The 19,446-nt window shown below is 36.1% G+C and overlaps 1 protein-coding gene across 7 annotated transcripts in view; it reads left to right on the top strand.

Annotated features, from left to right (window-relative positions):
- Positions 1 to 18,734, top strand: part of EVI5 (ecotropic viral integration site 5) — an 82,780-nt gene extending 64,046 nt beyond the window's left edge. For 3 of the 7 annotated variants that reach the window (XM_075759928.1, XM_075759924.1, XM_075759923.1), the window contains one exon: positions 17,478 to 18,734. In XM_075759928.1, the coding sequence (XP_075616043.1) occupies positions 17,478 to 17,783 (306 nt within the window). In that variant the 3' untranslated portion in view covers positions 17,784 to 18,734. Of the gene's footprint in view, positions 1 to 15,098; positions 15,167 to 17,477 lie in introns of those variants that run through there. The other 4 variants (XM_075759929.1, XM_075759926.1, XM_075759925.1 and 1 more) reach the window with 4 other exon arrangements.
- Positions 18,735 to 19,446: the final 712 nt, after the last annotated feature.

Here is a 19,446-nt window from a genome sequence, read left to right as displayed (position 1 = left end):
GACACAAGTATACAGGCACTGCAAGATTTGTACTGTGGGTTAAATACTCTCAGGTGGCACAGTAAGTGCTAGTACTTTATAGAGGTTCCTCTTGATTAGACACTGAAATGTGAAGCGAAAGCAAATTTTGTGAAACATTTTTACTATTCAAGAGAGTATCTCACTTCAGTAGGCAGTACTGAAGCAAAGCAGTTACTGTATGTGGAAAAGAATACGTAGAAAGCTTAGACTGTTACGAGTTTCCATTAAGTAAAGTTGAAAGTTTAAGAAAAACTGACTAAGATAAATCTTGAAGTAGTTGTTACTTATTTCAACATAAATCACATACTGGGGAAAAAAGGAGGAGGTTCTTCGTAGTTTGCCACTCTGCTTTTAATTCAAATTGAATGGAATTAAATGATTTATAAACTGCTGAAGTTCTGCATTTCATGTACTACCCCACTGTACATGCAGTCACTTTATATATATTACACAGCAGCTGTCTCTGCTTCCTGTTGGATGTTGCAAGGCTTGTATGTGTTACCTAGATTACAGGAGTGGTACAAAAGATTAGAATTGACATGCTTACCCACAAACTACACTGGCAGACCACAAGACACCTTTGGAGACAAAAGCAAGTGGTTTCCAGTCTTACAGGCTTTGTGATTTAGGACTGAAGTGCTTAAGTTTAAATTGTATTTCAAGTGAAACTTTGTAAAGTTTGTCTTTGTCATATTGCTAGCTGATTTTTGTGTCTCTGGGAATGCTTTGAGTTTGTTTTGCTGTTAAATTTCAATTTCTTACTTATATTACTACAGTATTTCAAATGTAGGTTTGTTTTAACATTATGACAGTTTTCATGTTAAAAGCTAAATTCTACCTAATATGTATTCAAGTCCACAAAAGCAAGTAGCATCTACAATTTGGGATTGTGTAGCATTATTCCAGAAGGCTATAATTCTACTGTGTATTGGCCATCTGCACTAGTGGACAGCTTTGAGGGAGCAGCAATGTACAGAAACTTAGGGCTTCCTTCACTTAGCATGCATTTTTTTCCTTGGAAAGCAGGAAAGATAGCTCTTTAAAATCCATTTTTAACAATGCTTTCCTATATTTGAGGGATCCAGTAGGTGTTTTGAGTTGGAAGCAGCTGAAGAATACTCAGAGCTTAGTGATGCTTTTTTCTTTTTTGACAAATTATTTGGCATTTTTGACATGCAAAATATTCTGTATAATCCTGGCACCTTTTGCTCTTGATCTGTATTCTTAGGTGAAAATGATTTCCAGATAAAAGGTTTCAGACCTCTTTAAAGTCAGTGTGACTTGTGGAGGAAAGAAGGTGGGTTTGGGGAATTTATCTGCAATTTTTGTCTTAGATTCGCGTAGAGCTTTCAAAAGACACTGGGATGTTTCTTTCCTGTATCTCTTGCCATTCCCAGGAGATACAAAAAACTGACTGAATTAGGACTTGACTGAACTAATACTAAAAGCATAATAAACATAAAGTTACCAGGGAAGATAGAAGCAAAAGCTGACTTGTTTCTTTGTGCCCTTGCTTTTGCTTCTCATATAGTTCTAGCTGTTGGCTAGTCACCTTCAGCAGCCTGTGCAATTTGTGACCCAAAAGAGGAGGGTGATCAGCTAATTCCTACTCGCCCACCTTTGGTGTCTAGGCACCAATAGTAAATTGAAATGGTTGGGGGTTTTTTTCATCCAAGGAATTTTGAATGGGGAGGTATAAAATATTCAAACTGTAAATGGGATGAAGATGAGTAGGGAGCATTTGTTCACTTTTCTTCCAGTACAAGAATTAGGATCTTCAAATGAAACTGGAGGTGTATTGAAAAAAATATTAGCAGATTAAAATTTGCAAAAAATTCATAAGATTAAATTCCTTTAGATCCAAAACTATTCCACATACTAAAATCCATGTTAATACAGATTGGAAAAAATAACTGGCTAAGTTGACGGGGGGTGGGGTGAAGAATAATCCTTGGAGATGCATAGATGTCACGTGTATAACTGAAAAATGGGCTACTTGCTGGAGTTTGGGAAGAACATTCTGGGAAAGTACCACTACATATTTGCCTGTTACATGTGTTTCCCCGGCATCTGCTATTGACCAATGTCAGAGATGGACTACCAACCGCGTTTTCTCCTAGCTGTTCCTCTGTATGAGAGATACTTTTAACAAATAATTACTTGGACTATTTTGAGGGGAAGCAAGGATGAGATTGTTTTCTAATGTGCAAATCCTATGTATGTGTGTTTGGTATTTGCATGAAAAACAAACTCCTGCTGTTAGTGTGGCACACTGATCCAACAGTTAGAAAACCCTCCACAAACTGCCCATGTTAACAATACTTCAGCATGGCTGGTGGAAAAGAACAAGATGACAGATGACTGGAGCATTATTATTCCACTGAAATAATTTTTGAGGCTTTTTAAAAGCCTATAATAGTAACTTTAAGTGAAACTACAGTGATTAAATTCTTGCATATTGACAATGGAGAAAAGAGGGCATTTTTTAAGTATTTCCCATTTTAGTATCTGAAAACTTGATGGCTATTCAAAGTAGTAGTGATCACTAGTTTACTACTCTTCCCACATATATATCATTTATCTAGGAATGGATCTGATATTATGTTTTAAGAACCTGATGCATTCAGTAAGATTCTGATATAGGTGTTATCTGATGGTCTGATCTTGCTCCTGATAAGCTAACATTTTAAGATGGGCTTAATGAAAAGAGATATAAAAGTTGAAGATTAAATACTATGCTTTTAAAAGATTTTACTTCTGTAAATAAAATTCAAGACACTTTAAGTAATTACTTTGAGGATAAATAATGAATAAGTTATGACCAAAGGAGTAACTCGTAATATGGCTGAATTAAGGATATATTTTGCAACTTGTGTTAGCTTTCTAGGCTTTCACTGCTGAAACTAAAATGGAGAGGGGAAAGTAAACTGTAGCCATCAGTGTGAAGAATTAGAAAAAACACCTGTATAGGCCACACTATAACATGTAAATAAAATTCAGTGCACTATAGCACACAGGAGGAAAGTTTAAACCACATTAAGAGTTTCTTTGGTCTTACCTACCATACAAGTTTATGGTGTTTGAGCTGTGTTTAAAAGCTGCCAGATTATTTCCTCCTTGGTTTTTTTTATTATTAGCTAATAATCTTAAATCAGTATGGTAAATCTTAAATCAGAACCACTCACTGTACCCAGCACAGTTTAGTCCAGGTTGTCTCCTGTGGAGATGAGGGAATAGCTTTACAAGCAGCTAAATGATGACTCCTGTATCTGCTGTAGATGAGCACAAAATGGTGATGATGCTTGTGGCCCACTGGAGCAGCACAAGATGGGGTTGGCTGCTTCTAGCAGGATTCCTAGCTCCTGTTTCTCTCACAGTAATAGCATCTGGGCTTGATGGTGGGATACCAGCAGGAAGCATTATTCCTTTCCTCTGTTAATTTTACTAGACTTCTTTGAGCCAAATTCAATGCTTACAAAATCAAATGTTCTCTTATCTGAAGCACCATTAGACTACATTCAGAAGCAGGGTAAATAACTTTGAGCTTCATCCTGCTGTACTTGGACTGCTGGTGTCCAGCTACTTGGTTTGGATGTGCCTATGCTGTGTTGCAGTCATGACTGCAGTCTGAGCACATCTTTAACTTCTAAAGCTATGAATGAGTTGTACATAGCTTTGCATGATGGAGATAAGAGGATTAACTGGGGAAAGTGAATTCTAATTAAAGTTCAACCTATTAGATTTTTTTAAAGTTCTCCTCTGAAGACTGATGGCTGGCAGTGGATCAGCTCATATGGGTAAATGCGAATTAGAGAATATCAGATTTATAAGCATTTGGATATCTTAGAAATAAGTAACACTGCTTTCATAAGAACAAAGGGGAGAACAGCAAGTCTAAAAAGGCCTAGTACTCTTCCTGTAAAATTTGTAATCGGATATAATGCTCTTCCACTCAGTCTCTTACCAACTTTTTTTTCCGCTCTTTCTTCTGGAAGGGGTGTACTATTTGCTTTCCATGTAGTACAGGCAGGTGTATATTTGTCTCTCCGTAATTGTAATTTTACTTGCTTGCTTTCATAAAACCAGCTAATCTTTCTGGGATTTATTTCAGTCAATTTTTACATTGTTCTCACTTCATAGTTCTCACTAAAACTGTAATGTTTGTTAAAAGTACTGTATTACTTGTTTCTCAATGCTGACTAGAATCACATTAACACCTTCTAATAGTTTGTTTTACTAGACAAATGCTTTCAAAATATGTGGCACTCTATAAATGTTTTCTTACTTGATAAGAAATGTTGTCCCTGAAAGGAAATATGTTAGCCCTCAGATTTACAAAGTAAGCATTTCAACTTGTGGAAGTTTATAGCACAATAAATCATGTGCTTTTCTTTTACCGTATCTTGCAAGCACAGTTGGACAAGAGACCATCAGATTTCTCCCTCCCCACAAGTAAAGTTCTTGCAAAGCTACTGGACAGCTAAAAATGTAGTTGCTTTACTAGTACGTGTCAAAGTTACAGAGCCTCTGTGCTGGCAGAGTCTGATTTAAGTGGTTGTGGTCAGTCTGAGGAACCTGTGATATGATAAGATAGCGTTTGTGAGGTCATGTGGTTTGCAAACACCCAATCTAATGTAGCAGCTTTGTCTACACAGGATAGTTAAATATATACTGTATGCTTTAGAAAAGTGAATTGCTTTATTCCTTTAATTCAGCTTGTCCTTGTGAGTCAGAGATACTGACTTGATAATACCAAAATTGTTACAGGAGTGTGAGACTGAACAGATTGGGAGTTTTAATTCTCAATTAACTTTCTCCAATTTAGTTACTCTGCCTTAGTAAAACAACTAGCTTTAGAAACTGTCTGGTTTAACTAAGCAATCAACAGGCAGAAGCATTTATTGCACAATGGAATCCCTATATATTTTATGAACATCAATTGTTTAATTAAATTAATTTTGAGTGAGTATAATTAACACAGAAAAGTTACACTTGCCCAAAAAGGTAGGATTGATTCCATAATGACAATACTCCATTCTACAAATCTTTGGCCACAAACTCCATCTTCATCTTTGCATCAGGTAAGGTTGATTCTTCTCCCTTCCCCCCAGTAACAACCCTATCCACAAAATCTCTCATATCTCATGAGTGAAGGAAGCCTCTAAATGTGAGCAGTGTAAGCAGGACAGCGATGTAGTCTGTCCTCAAACAGAATAGGTATGACTTTGTTCACTTTGAGGGCAACAGTTCTAGGTATGAATCTTCTTAACTGTTTCACTGCCACTACTGACAGATTAGATTCAATGATAAAATAAATGAAGGCTGGTGATTGTTCTCTTTACAAACATTTCCCTCCCCTTTTTTTTTTCCTCTAACTGTATCCTACTGCATCAAAGCTCCTAATCTGTCTTGAACAGTATACTAGTTCTTGGTGGCAGCAATAGAGATGAATATAGCTAGCTAGACTTTATTACGTCCTTATTTAGAGTTTGTCTGGATTGCCAAAGCAAGTAAACTGATTACAGATAAAGTTATTTCATTATCATGGCAAAAAGGCTCTTTTGAGTGGTGAAGCTGTGTGACCTGTCTGCTGTACTAATTAGAGCTATGTTAGGATCTACCCTGTGTTTCTGCCTATAAATCAAGTTTTGGGAATTGAAAGGTAGGGGGATTGAGGTTTGAATTTATCTGAGTAGTTGTTCCTTGCAAAAAATGTTGTGTTAGCAACCATACACAGGTGCCATCTATGTGAGAAAAGCTCAGGAGAGGAGTGCTATGTATTAGCTTGTAATATGTGTCTCTAAATTTGTCTGAATGTAAGTGGGGCAAACAGTGGAAATGTGGTGGAAACTCCTCCTAAAATTCTTTTATCACTCTCAGAATGGCAGCCAGCACAGATGGAAGTAATTTCTGCAGTCAGAGGCAAAAATAAGTGTTACTTAGTCTGTGTAAAAATGCTGAGTTTAACTCCTGCTTTAAAAGGACAGAGTAAAAGTGCGAAATGATCATTTCCTGTAACTGTTGCCCATAATGGGTACATTCTCAGTCTCTGTATCAGCCAGTACATTCTAGTTAATGCTTGAGGTTTCATTAACGTTTGTATCTATAGATGTGTACTCTAGGGAGAAGGAGCATTGAGATTTAGGTTCTTCCATGGATATAACAACTGCAGTACATTCAGTGTGATCATGCTGCTGTGTTAAAATACTTTATGGCCATGTCCTCACTCCAAATAAACACTTCCATAAGAACTACTTGTAGGAAGAGTTTCTGGGAACTTTACTTCCACCTACCAACTAGCTATTTATAGAAACTTCCCAGGGCTAAGTCAGCTTAGAATTTTTTTTTGGAATTGCATACAATCTCACTACAACAAACTTGTCAGATCTTAGAAAAATTCCCTCGAGATAAAATCTTAGTTACCAAAGACTGATTTCTTTTGAAAATAGGCTAAAAGTTGGGTACTTCCTTAGCACTGTTGCCATTTCAATTGCGTATTTGATACAGAACTTCAAAGTTTAATTTGATTACACGGCACTAGATCAAAACCAGATTCTTTAACCATATAGTGCAGTGATCAAAAAGTCATGACCTCCCATTGATCGCTTTATTGGTTTCCTGTTCTGATTCACTGGAAACCTTCTGGTCTGAACACTTGTTGTGAGTTTTAATCTTTGTCACGTTTACAATACAGCAGACTCGTCTATGGTAAAATTGATATACAGCATAAATTTAACATCATATTTCCTTTTGGCTCAAGTGCTCTTTAACTGATAATGTTGAAAAAACACTTTTCATAAAAACTTCAGTCAGGAAATCTAAGAGTACATTCAGAGCAATATGAAATAAATAACAGGACAACTGGAGATGAGCTTTCTTTTAATGCATCAAAACTATTTCATAGATTGTACGTAAACTTCCTGACATCTACAGGGATTTTGTAAAGTGTTTTGTATTACTGTGAGACTGAATATGACTTACAGAAGCAGCAATTTTAAACAAAGGCCAAATATTTAAGTGCTATTTTAAAAAAACCCAGAAGCCTGAAATGACTCAGACTTGGAAATTTCTTGCTGTTCTTTTGCTTTTTCACTTACGACACACTGTCTAGTGATATGGTCAGCAAAGTTCATTTGAGATAAATATTTCAGGTTGTATACCAGTGTTTTACTCTGGGTTATCCTTTTAAAAGTATGAGTTTCAAAACCAAAGGTAATTGTTTTGTGAAACAGGAGAATTTAGTAGTTAATTACATACATGAGCTTAGATTCCAAAGAGTGAATGATGAGTGGGGCAGATTGATCTAAGGTTGTAGTACCTCATGACTGTTGCTTTTAATCTCACTATAGATTGGGGGGGGGGGGGGAAATCTCAGTCCAGAGACTCTTTGGGTTTTTATCTGTTAAGAATAGCAGCCATACTGATAGAACAACAACAAAAAAAAGCAGCCTAGGTATGTTCAGGTACATAATATTGTCATTCACTGCTGTTCTGGTTTGGGCCCACAATAGGCTTGTCAAGCCTGGAGTTTAATACTTGCTCTGACCTCTGATCAGCTTCTGTTGTTGCCAGTTTCAAGGTGTTTTGCTGCAATTGCTGTAACAACTAGATAGATCATACTGCAGTTAGATTGAATTCAGTTTATGAACTCCAGAAACAGTTGTACTGTTTTGAGATAGTACAGATCAAGAAGTTCAGACACGTATGAGACCCTGGAGACAATTGAATATATACAGATGCAGTCTTCCTACTATTAAGTTATACTGCAAATCAGCCTTCTTTGAACCCATCTGCCATACTGAAAGTAATATAAAATTAATTTTCTCTATTTCCTTCTTTTTGCTTGTTCTAAAAACCCTAACAAATCAAATGAACTTTTCTCCAAGATTCATTTTATTACAGTTTAAAATAAGGAGCCAAATACTCCACCTAGTCCTCTAAGAACTTATGTCAACTGATTTTTATTTTTAATCTTGCTATGAGCATTATAAAATTGTTTGGGGGGCAGATGAGGTAATGCTATCAGAAAGCAAATACAGCTCTGAACTCATCCATACAAAACAGAGTTAATTTTCTTTAGGAAATTATTTTATTGTTTATATTCTTTAGAAATACTGTTTTATAGAAACCGCTAAACTTGCACTATTCTAGAATCATTAACTCATATCAGGGTTTGTTGTTGATTGTCTAGGTTTCCCCTTTTAGTCATGCTAAACTCAGTTGCAAGTAAATGGCCAAATGTGCTAAGGTGGATTCCAGACAGTCTTGAGTATGCTGGAGTGCGGCTTGGTTCTTCCTACAGGGACTGGCAAACAACTTAATTTCAAAGGTCACTGTCAGACTCCCTAAAAATCAGCATTTTGTTTATCTGATTGAAACTTCTGCTGAGTGAAAATTTTTAGATGAGGAAATGAATTTCCACATTTAGAGGATATCAAAGACAAAACTAGGTCTTAAAAAAAAGCCTCCATGATAAATGAAATGTTTAATTGTCTTTTATTAACTACTAAGCAAAGGAAACAACTTTGCAAACAGATTTTTAAATGCTTTCACTGCATGTTATTTGTAAGCATGATCAAGACATTTCCTGCTTTCTTAATTCACAGTGCCTAATGCACTGGATTTCTTTTTTAAACAGCAATTTCAGTTTGCTTGATTTTGCTTAACCAGTCTAATTTGTTAAATTAGACTCAGATTAGAATCTTGAGTACTGCCTTACAAACATGGCTTTTGGGGGTAGGGGAAAGGCAAAACCAAAGACAAATCATAAAGCTATGTCATGGTGATTCCAATCTGCTAAACCCCAAATTTGTCAAACCCACACCCCAAACACTTCAGGCTAACTTTAATATTTGTAGTTTAAGTGAACTACAAGGGGTGAAAAGTAGTTTTGTCCACATTAGTGTTGTAGTAAAACTTCCCTGAAATAGTTTTCCAGAGTTTTCTTAATGTATCTTTAAATGTATTCACTTCCCCCTTATGCCCATGACTCTTCAACAACCTATTAGAACATGTTGAACAACTTGATTTCAACAAAATCTAGTTAATTTACTGGGGTTTTTTTTTTAATTTGGACATGAAATTAAATCTCAGGGAAAGGAGCAGTAAGAGAACAGCATAGTAACACTTCCTATTTAAGAATATAATTGTCTACTGTGTCAATTTCAAAATTAGTTCAATCTTAAGCTGAAGCAGAATCTCTTTAGGAAATCTGAGAAGACTCAAAGTTGTTCAGGAAGAGTTTTAATCTTAATATTTGAAATTAAAAATAAAACTATGTGAAAGCAATAAATGAAGATGTAGCCTATTTCCTGAATTTCTCTACTAAGGATATCTCTGTTGCAGATATCTCTTTTCCATGTCTGCCTTACAGTGAAAGGAAAAGACAGTTCATTGTGATTCCCTTCCACCTTTTTTCTTTTTACATATTCCTTGCATATCTTTTGAAGTCTACAAAATGCATTTTAATTCAGTTTTGAAATCTCTAGAGGTATATATGGCATTGGAGAAACCAAAATGGCTTCAGTAAGAGATGCAGCGGTGGCCATCTCTGCAGCTTTTCATATGGATTGCACAGAAGAAAAGGCCATACAGTTCCTCTCTGCTCTTATCTTTCATACAGTGATCCATAGTATTAGGGCCTCTTCATCAGGAGAGAAGACAGTGATTGGGTAACAGGAGCAAGCAGACTAAATGGGAGTTCCTGGATTCAGCATCTGTTTGGTCTGGTTGGTTTGGGCTTCTTAAATCATCAGTAATTCCCAAGAATGCCCCTTGTCTGGCATTGCTCATGGCTGTTATTTACAAGTTAATAATCCTAATTATGGCTACATTTATAGCTATGGCTTTAGAAAAAAACTTAATGTTAACTGAAGTGAAACAGGAAATTCACTGACACTAAAATAAAAGCCACAACTCTGAGCTTTGTCCTAATACAGTTACAATGATAACACATTTCTGATTTAACATACCTTTTTCAAATTTATTTTTATTTAAATTTGTTAGAGAATGTGTCACACTTTCTAAACAAAGAATGTTGTCATATTATATGCAATATGTGTTGTTGACTTACTTTACACATAATCTTATTTTACATGTAATCTTGAGAGCTATACAAGTTGCCAGAAAGGTCTCAAAAGACTATCTTCTGTCTTTTGCGTATGATCCATATGTTTGGGTAAAAACTGTCTCATGCTTGAGGAAAATGAAGAATGTGTTTAAAGTTGGTTTGTTTTGTGTTAAACTCTTTCTTTATTGCAGGATATATTAAACCATACTTAAGCTTTTTTTTTTAGTCTCAGACTTTTCAAAGATCAGCAATAGCTTTCATTAAAATGCGCCAATACAGTTCTGTTGCAATGCATGCCTAGCAGTCCCTTTCGTATAAGGAAGCTAATTCTGTTGGGGAACTTTAGAAACCCCATTTGCATTGTAGCTGTACAGCCATTAAGCTTGCTAAGAATTGTTCTAGATGATGGATTGCTAATATTAGTTTCTGCAACTATTTGTTTAGCTCATGATGTCTCCATTTGTGCAGTGTTCATGTTGTGATGGTTTCAGTATGAATGTGGCTCACTGTGGAAGTACAACCATATATTAAAAAATGGTCTACAGAGACCTTAAGGTATCTAAAGAGTTGCTGGTGTTCATGGAAGTGAAAAAGTAGCATGAAAAGGCCTGCAACCTTAATGTTGTTTACTCTTTTTGCATGTATGTGCAGAAATGCTGCTGCATTGTAGTACCTACCAGACATAATGTTTGTCCAAACTGATATTTGTCTCCCAAATGACAATGTATTTTCCATTAATTCAGTCTGAGATGCTGTGACTACTGAGATAAGCATTTTTCCAAAAGAAGTTACTGAGAGCTTTTTTAAAGAAGTGATAGTGTACTAGCGTATGCCTTAAACTGGCGTGATCCCATCAACAATGGGAGAGGTCAGCAGTAAGTAGCAGTCAACTGTTAAGTATGATAAAGGATTGCATTAGATGCTGTGGACTGTTACTCTCAGGAATTTTTAGGAACTCAAATTTAATTGCTTTTATTCATGTTAAGTATGATTATAATTTAATAGATTATAAACTGATATTTTTAATTGTCTTGTAATTAGATTTTGACTTCTAAATCTCTCCATGTTGCCAAGTTGACAATGTTTTTCTGAATTATAGGACATGTATTTGAAAATGCTTATGACTTGTTTCTCTTCAGCTAAACGTGGTTAGATCATACTTTCAGCAACATTCTAGTTTTCTTTTTAATCATGTTTGGTTTTGAAGCAGGAAATCTTACTAAGACTTCCTACTGTTACTAAGGTGGAGACAAATAAAGAGGGAACTCTGATTTTTAGATTCCTCTTGCTGGAGGTAAAAGCACTGAGAATTCAGTATCTTTAGTCTTTAAATAAAAATTTAACATACTGCTTTCTGCCAAAACCAATTTCATTCACTCAAGGCAGCGGTCATATTTTTATCGTATTTGATCTCACTTGTGTGTTGCTTGCTTATCCTACTGTGAGTAGATTGAATATTTATTGGCAAGCTTTGTTAAAACTCTTTACTACTTCAGAATTGAGTAAATTTCAAGAATTAGTTACTGAAGCCTTTTAAAGGGAGCAGAAAGCAACATTTATTTTGACTTCTTTCTACCACTGAATTCCTAGCTTTAAAAAAAACCTCACAGGTTACCAAAAAATGTCTCCTAGAGCTTAAGCAGAACTCTTTCACAAAGTCTGACTTGAAAATTTGACTTATCTTCTCTTTTTAAAAAAACAAAGGGGCTTAGAAATATAAATTGCTTGAAACTGACTAGCACCCTTCATAGTATTTTATGATTCTGTGATTTAACATGGAAGAACTTCTGAATTGTACTACAACTTCTAAATTTCTCTTTACTGTCTCTCCTTCATGCCTGGCTTGATGAGGCAGTCAGCATCAGGTAAGAAAGTTTTTATTCTGAGGTTTAAGGATCTGATTGTTAACTTTTTTCAGCTCTTGAATTTGTGAAAGTACACTTACCTGTTAAGAATCTGTACAAATAAAGTCTTTTCATATGTTGACCAGTAGGATATACAGTTTGTCTTTAAAATGTTGAATTCTTTAGGCACAAGAAGGTATATAAATGCAAATATTAAGATTCTGTTCTTGATTCAGTTGGCTTCTGAAGAGATAATGATAACATACATTTTGGTCACAGTGTTATTAACCCTTTGAAATGTCCTAAAGACCACATGAATGTTCTGTAGTGAAAACTGGGTTGAAACTGCAGTCATCTAAACAATATGACCTGGATTTGAGAATTAAAAGCAAAACATGTGGGTTTACCAGGCTTGGTTGGGTTTTTTTTAGATGTGATCAGACTTGAGATTCTTGCAAAACTGAAGCAGTAATAAACAGCCAAGGCTCATTTGAATGTCAGTTGTTGGGGTGACTGACAGAGGTCTAGTTCCCTTCACGTGGAGGGCCAGACCTGAAGTTGAAAGGTTTTAACCAATATTGGCTCTTTGTACAAAAGAGAACAGAAGTGACAGACCCTGGGGTATAAGTCCATACTCTGCTCAACGTGGCTGCAAGAAAAAAGGGCTGTTTTTTCCTTCATGTGGAATGATAAGGATAGAGTAGAACTAGGGTTTGAGGGTGGGGGTGTTAGGGTTGGGTCCATGCACTGCTCCCCTTCCAAGCCCTTAGTCTGATTTCCCATTATCTTGGTATGCTTGGCTACATGAATGACAAGATCTTGGCATAATGCTTTACTTCCTACTTTAAGCTCTTTTTCTATGTTCAAATAAAACACTGACAGCAAGAATCTCAAGAACTCTCTCTTAAAAAGGTGACAGATGAGCCTCAATGTGAATAATGTAATTCATCAACTGCAAAAATATAAGCCGTACCTACATGATGGCAAACACAGAATTGGTAGTTACAAATCAGAAAATATATTTTTGAGTTGTTGCTGAGAATCCTCTGACATTGGCTTAGTGTGCACCAGCGGCCAAAAGACAAGACAATGTTGGGCATCAATAGGAAGCACATTAAAAACAAAATAACGGGGTTTATATTGCCACTACAAAACCTTGGTGTGGGGCTGGTCTCTACACCTCAAGATGGATGTAGAGAGTTCAAAGAAGGCCTGTAGGGAAGTTAAAGAGCAACTAAAATGATCAGTGGTCTTGAGCACTGCCTGCTCATGAGAGGCTAAAAAGACTTGGGACTCTTCTGTTTCAGAGAGAAAGCTGAGGGAGGTGTTACGATGTAAGTTTCAGAATCATGACTGCAGAACTGCTTTTCATCACTTGTTCCTGCATTACTAGAATTTGAGGGCAATTCCTGAAACAAGTAGGAGATTAGTTTAAAACAAAAAAAAGGAATTTCTGAAGCTTACTGCTACAGGAAGCAGTGGAGGTAGACAGCAAATAAAAAAAAAAATCAGTCATGGACAACTGATCTATAAATGGATGCTGAAACAGCTATGAAGAGATTCACTCTTGTATCTACTACAACAGTTTCTGGACAGGTGAGTGGGTGCTTGGGAATATGAAGGGAATGGATTGCAAAAATCAGTCATATTCACATGTTTTCCCTTAAAAACAGAACAACATGAAAGTCATTGTCACTGTTGGAGACAGAATATTAGGCTGATGGACCATTGCCGTGAGCCAGTAGGACACTTATGTTCCCATTTGAAAGAGATACTGCTTTTCTATTAGAGGTGCAGAGGCTCACTTGCTAGATTATGAAGTTATGTGAGAGTACAAAACTTTTCATTTTAAGAAACCTCTATTTTAGAGCCCTAACATGACATTAGCCACTGGTACCTAATTGCATTGGAGTGCATGCTGTCTACAAATTGTTTCAAATGCTTTGAGAAGCCTTACAAAGCCTTGCTACTGCAATAGAAATTGCAGATAATCAGGCTTCTTCAGAAATGCTCCTGGAAAAAAGTTAGAGGTGCCCTTGAAGTCTTCAACTCTGAAACTACACAAAACTGAAAATAGTGCACAGCTGTTCCAAACCTATTCTGTTGGATACTTTTAATTTCTTGAAGATTAGTTGCTTTCATCAATGTTCATGTTTAAAAAAAATAAAGATGCAAATAAGATTCTACCTTCAATTGAAAAACAACTTAGTTTAAGTATTTTCAAGATTTAAGTGATATTTTTATTTTACAATTAGAAATCTAACATGCTGTTGAAGACTAGGCTTTGTGATAAACTAATATACTGACATTTAATGTAAAGGCATTTGGATTCAAATGACAGCATTTGCTTTTTTTAACAAATGCAGTAACTTTGGCAGGTACAAACTATTTCAATTTCTCAAACTTGAAATGGCTGCCATAAGAACAGTAACATGCATCCCACTGCCCTGCTTTCCACAGATCACTGAATTGTAATCTGTCTTTCAGGTTGGAAGGGACTCTGGGAGGCCTCTAGTCCAACTGTCTGCTCAAAACAGGATCAACACTGAATTCAAAGCAGGTTGCTTAGGGCTTTGTCAGTTGGGTGTTGAAACCCACTGAAGATGGAGAGTCCGCAGTCTCTGAACAACCTGTTCTAATTCTTAACTAGCCTTATAGCAATTATTTTTCCTTCATATTCAAACACAACCTTGTGGTTTGTGTTATGATCAATGTCTTTTCTCCCACCTTGTACTTCAGTAAAGAACCAGGTTTCTGTTACCTTAAGGTATAAGCTCCTGCCCCTTAACTGTCTTGGTGACTCTCCACTGAATCTACTCATTAACACCTTGTACTGAGGAAGGAGTGAGGTAGCAAGTGTAGAATAAAACAAGTGCCAGATGAGAATCGTTTCCCGTGATGTACTGGCTATGCCCTTGTCAATACAGCCTAGAATGCTGTTAGCCTTTGTCACTGCTAAAGGACACTGCAGATTCATGTGTAGCCTCCTGTGTGTCAGAATCCCCGTGTCCTCTTCAGCAGTTTTGCTATTCAGCCTGTCCATCCCCACAATGCAAATTCTATGCTACAGTGTTTGTGCTTCTGGCTGAGATAGCCGTTTTTCAAGCAGAGAAGTTACAGAACTGTATGACCATCGATAAACTTGTCACATGTATTCTCTACAATACGTTCATGTTTCTTCCTAGCAGTCTGGTTCCCCTTGGATATGAGGAGTACTTGAGAAAAAGGGCAGGTAAGTGTAAAGCTGCAGGTCAAAAGAAGTGTTTCTGAAAGTTCACAGATTGCACATCCTTTCATTAGAATAACAACACACTGTTTTCCCAGACTTGCTTTAGGAATTGGCAAAGGCTGTGTCTATTCATGATTTTTTCCACCAACAGCATTTTCCACAAACTCTTACTTGGTGTTTGGAAAGGTTACTGCATAAAAATGTGAAGCCATGATTTTGTCATGTTACCTAAATACATACATCTAAAGGTATCATGTGTTGAAGTCTTCAGAAAAAACAGTCGAGGTCACTAGGTTGGTTTTCTCAATGTTCAAAACATAAAGCTGATACTCAATGTTAGTTAATTTCAGGTGAACCAATAGCTTAACTGTGCAGACCTAAAAGCATATAATTTCTTACTCTAATATGGAGTTTGTAGTCACTTGTACAGTGAATTATTTTTTTTCTGTGGTGAGGGTGGAAAGAAATTGTTGGGTTTCATTTTGTTTTTTGGTGTGTTATTTTCTTAGTGACTAAAATTGATAGCTGTTTTGGAAACTTCATGTGGCAGCTAATCTGATCATATTGTAGGATATTTTTTATTATTATTTTATTTCTAAATAACACAAGAATCTCTGTATCAAGCTTTCTGTATCTAGGAATATAAGCTAGGAAAAAAAAATATTCCAGATACATGTTACTGTCCAGTATCTGATATTTGGCATAAGCTGATTTCACTTGCATCATGAATTATGCTGTGCAAGTGTGGAACTCTGTTTTGCTTGTCTTTACACAAGCAAGTTCCTCATGTAACGACTGCAGCCTACATGTATGTGACAAAAATGCAAAAAACTAACATTAGTATGTAGTTACAACCAAGGTCTAGATTTACAGTGTGTACCCGTATTCCAAACAGGGATATTTTGATACACATTAAAAGCTGGAGCTTTTACATGCTGTTAACATCCGATTTGATGGCTTCTAGCATGATTTATGACTCTTGTGATCTTTTTTCAACCCCTCTTTTATTCTTATCTTTTGCATAAGCCCATGGTAAGTACAGAGATTCCTTCTTCCCCAAATGGACAGGTAAAATCTGTTGGTGTCAATAACAAGGACCTACGTGCACTTTTTATTTGTCAAAGTAAATATTGGTTCAGATTTCTGTAATGTCAAATAGATTTGTGTAAAGAAGCTCTTCAGGCTTTTTCTTTCTATCTTCCAGGTCTCTGTTACTATGAAAAGTCGTTTACAAAATAGCACTTGGTGCATCTTCCTTTTTAAACTTCCAAAGTGACATTAGGAAGTTTGTGTAATGCATTTTTAATGTTTTCCTGCATCCTTAGGATTTTTTATCTTAATACTCTTAGACTGTGACCCTGAGGTAGTTGCTACTAAAAGCTAGCAAAAGTAAAATTCTAAAACAAAACAACAAAAACCCCACAACCACTTGTGAATGTCTTCCATGAGTTGCAGCTATTTTCACTAAATTAACAGGGGAGTTGCCAGACTTCAGAGCTTTAGGTTTTATTTTTTTAATAGCTTGAGTGTATGGTTGTAATAGTTTATCACTCCACAGTGCATTTTGAATTAAAATGCTATTGTATCTGTCCGTGGTCTGACAATCATTTTTGTTCTGTTCTCTTAAAACTGAAATTGTAATCTACTTAGGCTGTACAAAGAAGTTTCTTTCATACTTCTTGATCTGACATCTCATTAGGTCTGAACTAGATAATGAAAAGACACTCAATCTTGCAGTGCAGACAGAACTAAGCATATTTTGGGGTTGTGGGTGTTTTTTCTGTGTGAAACTGGCAATATTCACTTGGGACCCTGCTCTTTGGGACTGAGGGAGGACTTTTCTCAAGTGAGAAGTTAGGTGATAAGGGAAAGCATGGAACTGTGAAAGTAAAATGTGAAGGTCAAAAGTGCTGTCAAAACAAATAGGCTACTCTAGAAAACTAACTATAAGTCTTACACATGGGGATATTAAAGAGGCAGTAAATAGCCTGGAGGAATCTGTCATTAGTGATTCTAGATATGCCTTGATTGTTAAGCCCTAAAACTGAAATACTCTGGGGTGGAAGGAGAATTTTGGAAAATTCCAAATACTATTTAAGACATTCTTTCAAGCTCTCTGCTTGGGCAGCCAGAAATGAGAAGTCACTTTGTTCTGATTCCACCTGAGTTTCAAAGTGATGATCAAATGTGCTACTTCTAGATCTAGCATTTAATTTAATCCAGAAAGGGTTCAATAAGACATTTCTTGGAAATGTGGGTTGTCTTACTGCTGGACTCTTCAGCTCTAACTGTTAACTTCTGCTTTTTCTAACAGATCAAATGTCTAAAAGGCCAGAGAGACTTCTCAGACCAACCCACTTTTGATGGGATTCACATTGTCAGCCATTTCACAGGAGATGATGAATCATTTCATTCTTCTGATGAAGATTTTATAACTAACTCCATACAGGAGAGTGGAGTGAACTTTCATCTACATGGGAGGACTGGTCAGATGGCTTTGGATCACACAGTTGTAGACAGCAGTGACAGTGATACTGAGGAAAGCGCCCTTCAGACTGGGAATTCAGACAAGATGGTTTCCAGGCAGAGAAGAATGGAATCATACTCTACTACTGTGTGATTATCACTGTGACTAACACTGAACTCTTTCATATTTCTTTAAGGGTGAAATTGTCAGATAACTGAAACTATCCAGCAGTTGGTTTAGGTACCTATTGGAGCTGGTCTGGCCTGTGATAAATATATGTATGTATTGTCTATCTGCCTTCTTTGCCAAATCTTGCTAGTGACATACTATTGCCATAAAACAGGCTGGGAAGAAGTTGCTAGATGACAGTTCTGACAGTATTACTGAATGTTCCTTGGTTTAGAAACTGCAAATATATCACTTCTTTAATGCGTAAGAACCATTTTTGCTGTTCACAAACACAGGAATTTTTTTCCTCAAAAGAAGTTGCTCTTGTGCAATATTTTATGCTCTGAACAAATGTGTATGTTTTACATTGTTACCCATTTGTGATCAAGATGGACCCTAGTAAACCATCTGATCATGACACATAAATATATATATAAAATTATCTTGTGCTTCTCAATTACTTTTGTTTTTACTAAAGGTATTCGATGCCCACAGAAGGCTTGAAAGAGGAGCCCTTATCTGTACTACATATATGCAGATAATGGTCACTAATGTCATAAAGGTGTTTTTCACCATTTTCACTTAAATCTATATGCATCTGCTTTTGATGTTGCTAAATAATACCTGGTCTGAATATATTAATTACAATAATGTTTATTTTGTACATATTTATATATCTATACCAAGCTGAAAATGTACATTACACCATTTTATATGAGGAATGTAAATGTTGCAATATTACTGTCTCTGGTATTCTAACAGGAAAATTACTTCTGTATATACACACTAGAAATTAATTAATAAATGCAAAACACTAAGTTTCAGCCTAACTACACTAACAGGTTCATGTTGGAAATGCTTGTTCAAAACACTATTGACTGAAATCTTTTACCCTCATATATATGTAATGAAAATAAATTTTTCATGATTTAACAAGGTTGCAGCATTCACTGTTTAGTCACTTCTAAGCTACAGTCCTTGGTTACCATGTAATTACTCACTGGCTCTAGATTAGAGTGGTAGTTCAAATAAGGTAAAAAATTATTCATGTCTTATGGTTAGTTCTAATGAAGGCATGGTCAGTGCAGTAAAAAGTTAAGTCCAGTCATCTTACAGTTTTAAGAGCTATCTAGGAAATAAGCTATTGGTCCTTTCACCAAAGAGCTGTGATTTACCAAAGCAGTAAGAGTTGAGCTGAGCATTCTGTTTTCACAATCTCCTGAAAACTGAGATCCAGTAAAATGGCCCTAGCTTCTTGAACAGAACAAGATTATCTACTCTTGTCATATGAACACTCACTTGCCCTCTCAAATGATGGCAAGTCAAGAACATTCTTAATGGCAGCTGCTATTACCTTCTTACATAATTAAACAATCTTTAAGACTTCTTTTCTAGCAATGTTTGCAACTGTTCTATTAATAAAGCCATGCATAAGTTGGTACTGATGTACATTATCTGTCTTGCTACCCATGAGAAGCAGCATAGTTGTTTAAAATTGCCGAAGTGTGGAAGTGCTGAAGACATCTGCTAGTCCTGTTAGGCATTTCCTTTACTTTCATTTTGAATGAGCCTTCAGAAAGGAACAATACAACTGAGGAGATAACAAATGTTTGAAGAATGATAGGGAAAGCTGCAAGGAAGAACCACA

Source organism: Balearica regulorum, chromosome 8 (genome assembly GCF_011004875.1).
Source record: "Balearica regulorum gibbericeps isolate bBalReg1 chromosome 8, bBalReg1.pri, whole genome shotgun sequence".
Classification (NCBI taxonomy): Eukaryota; Metazoa; Chordata; class Aves; order Gruiformes; family Gruidae; genus Balearica; species Balearica regulorum.
Note: the sequence above shows the minus strand (reverse complement) of the source record. Positions and strands in the feature narration are given on the sequence as shown.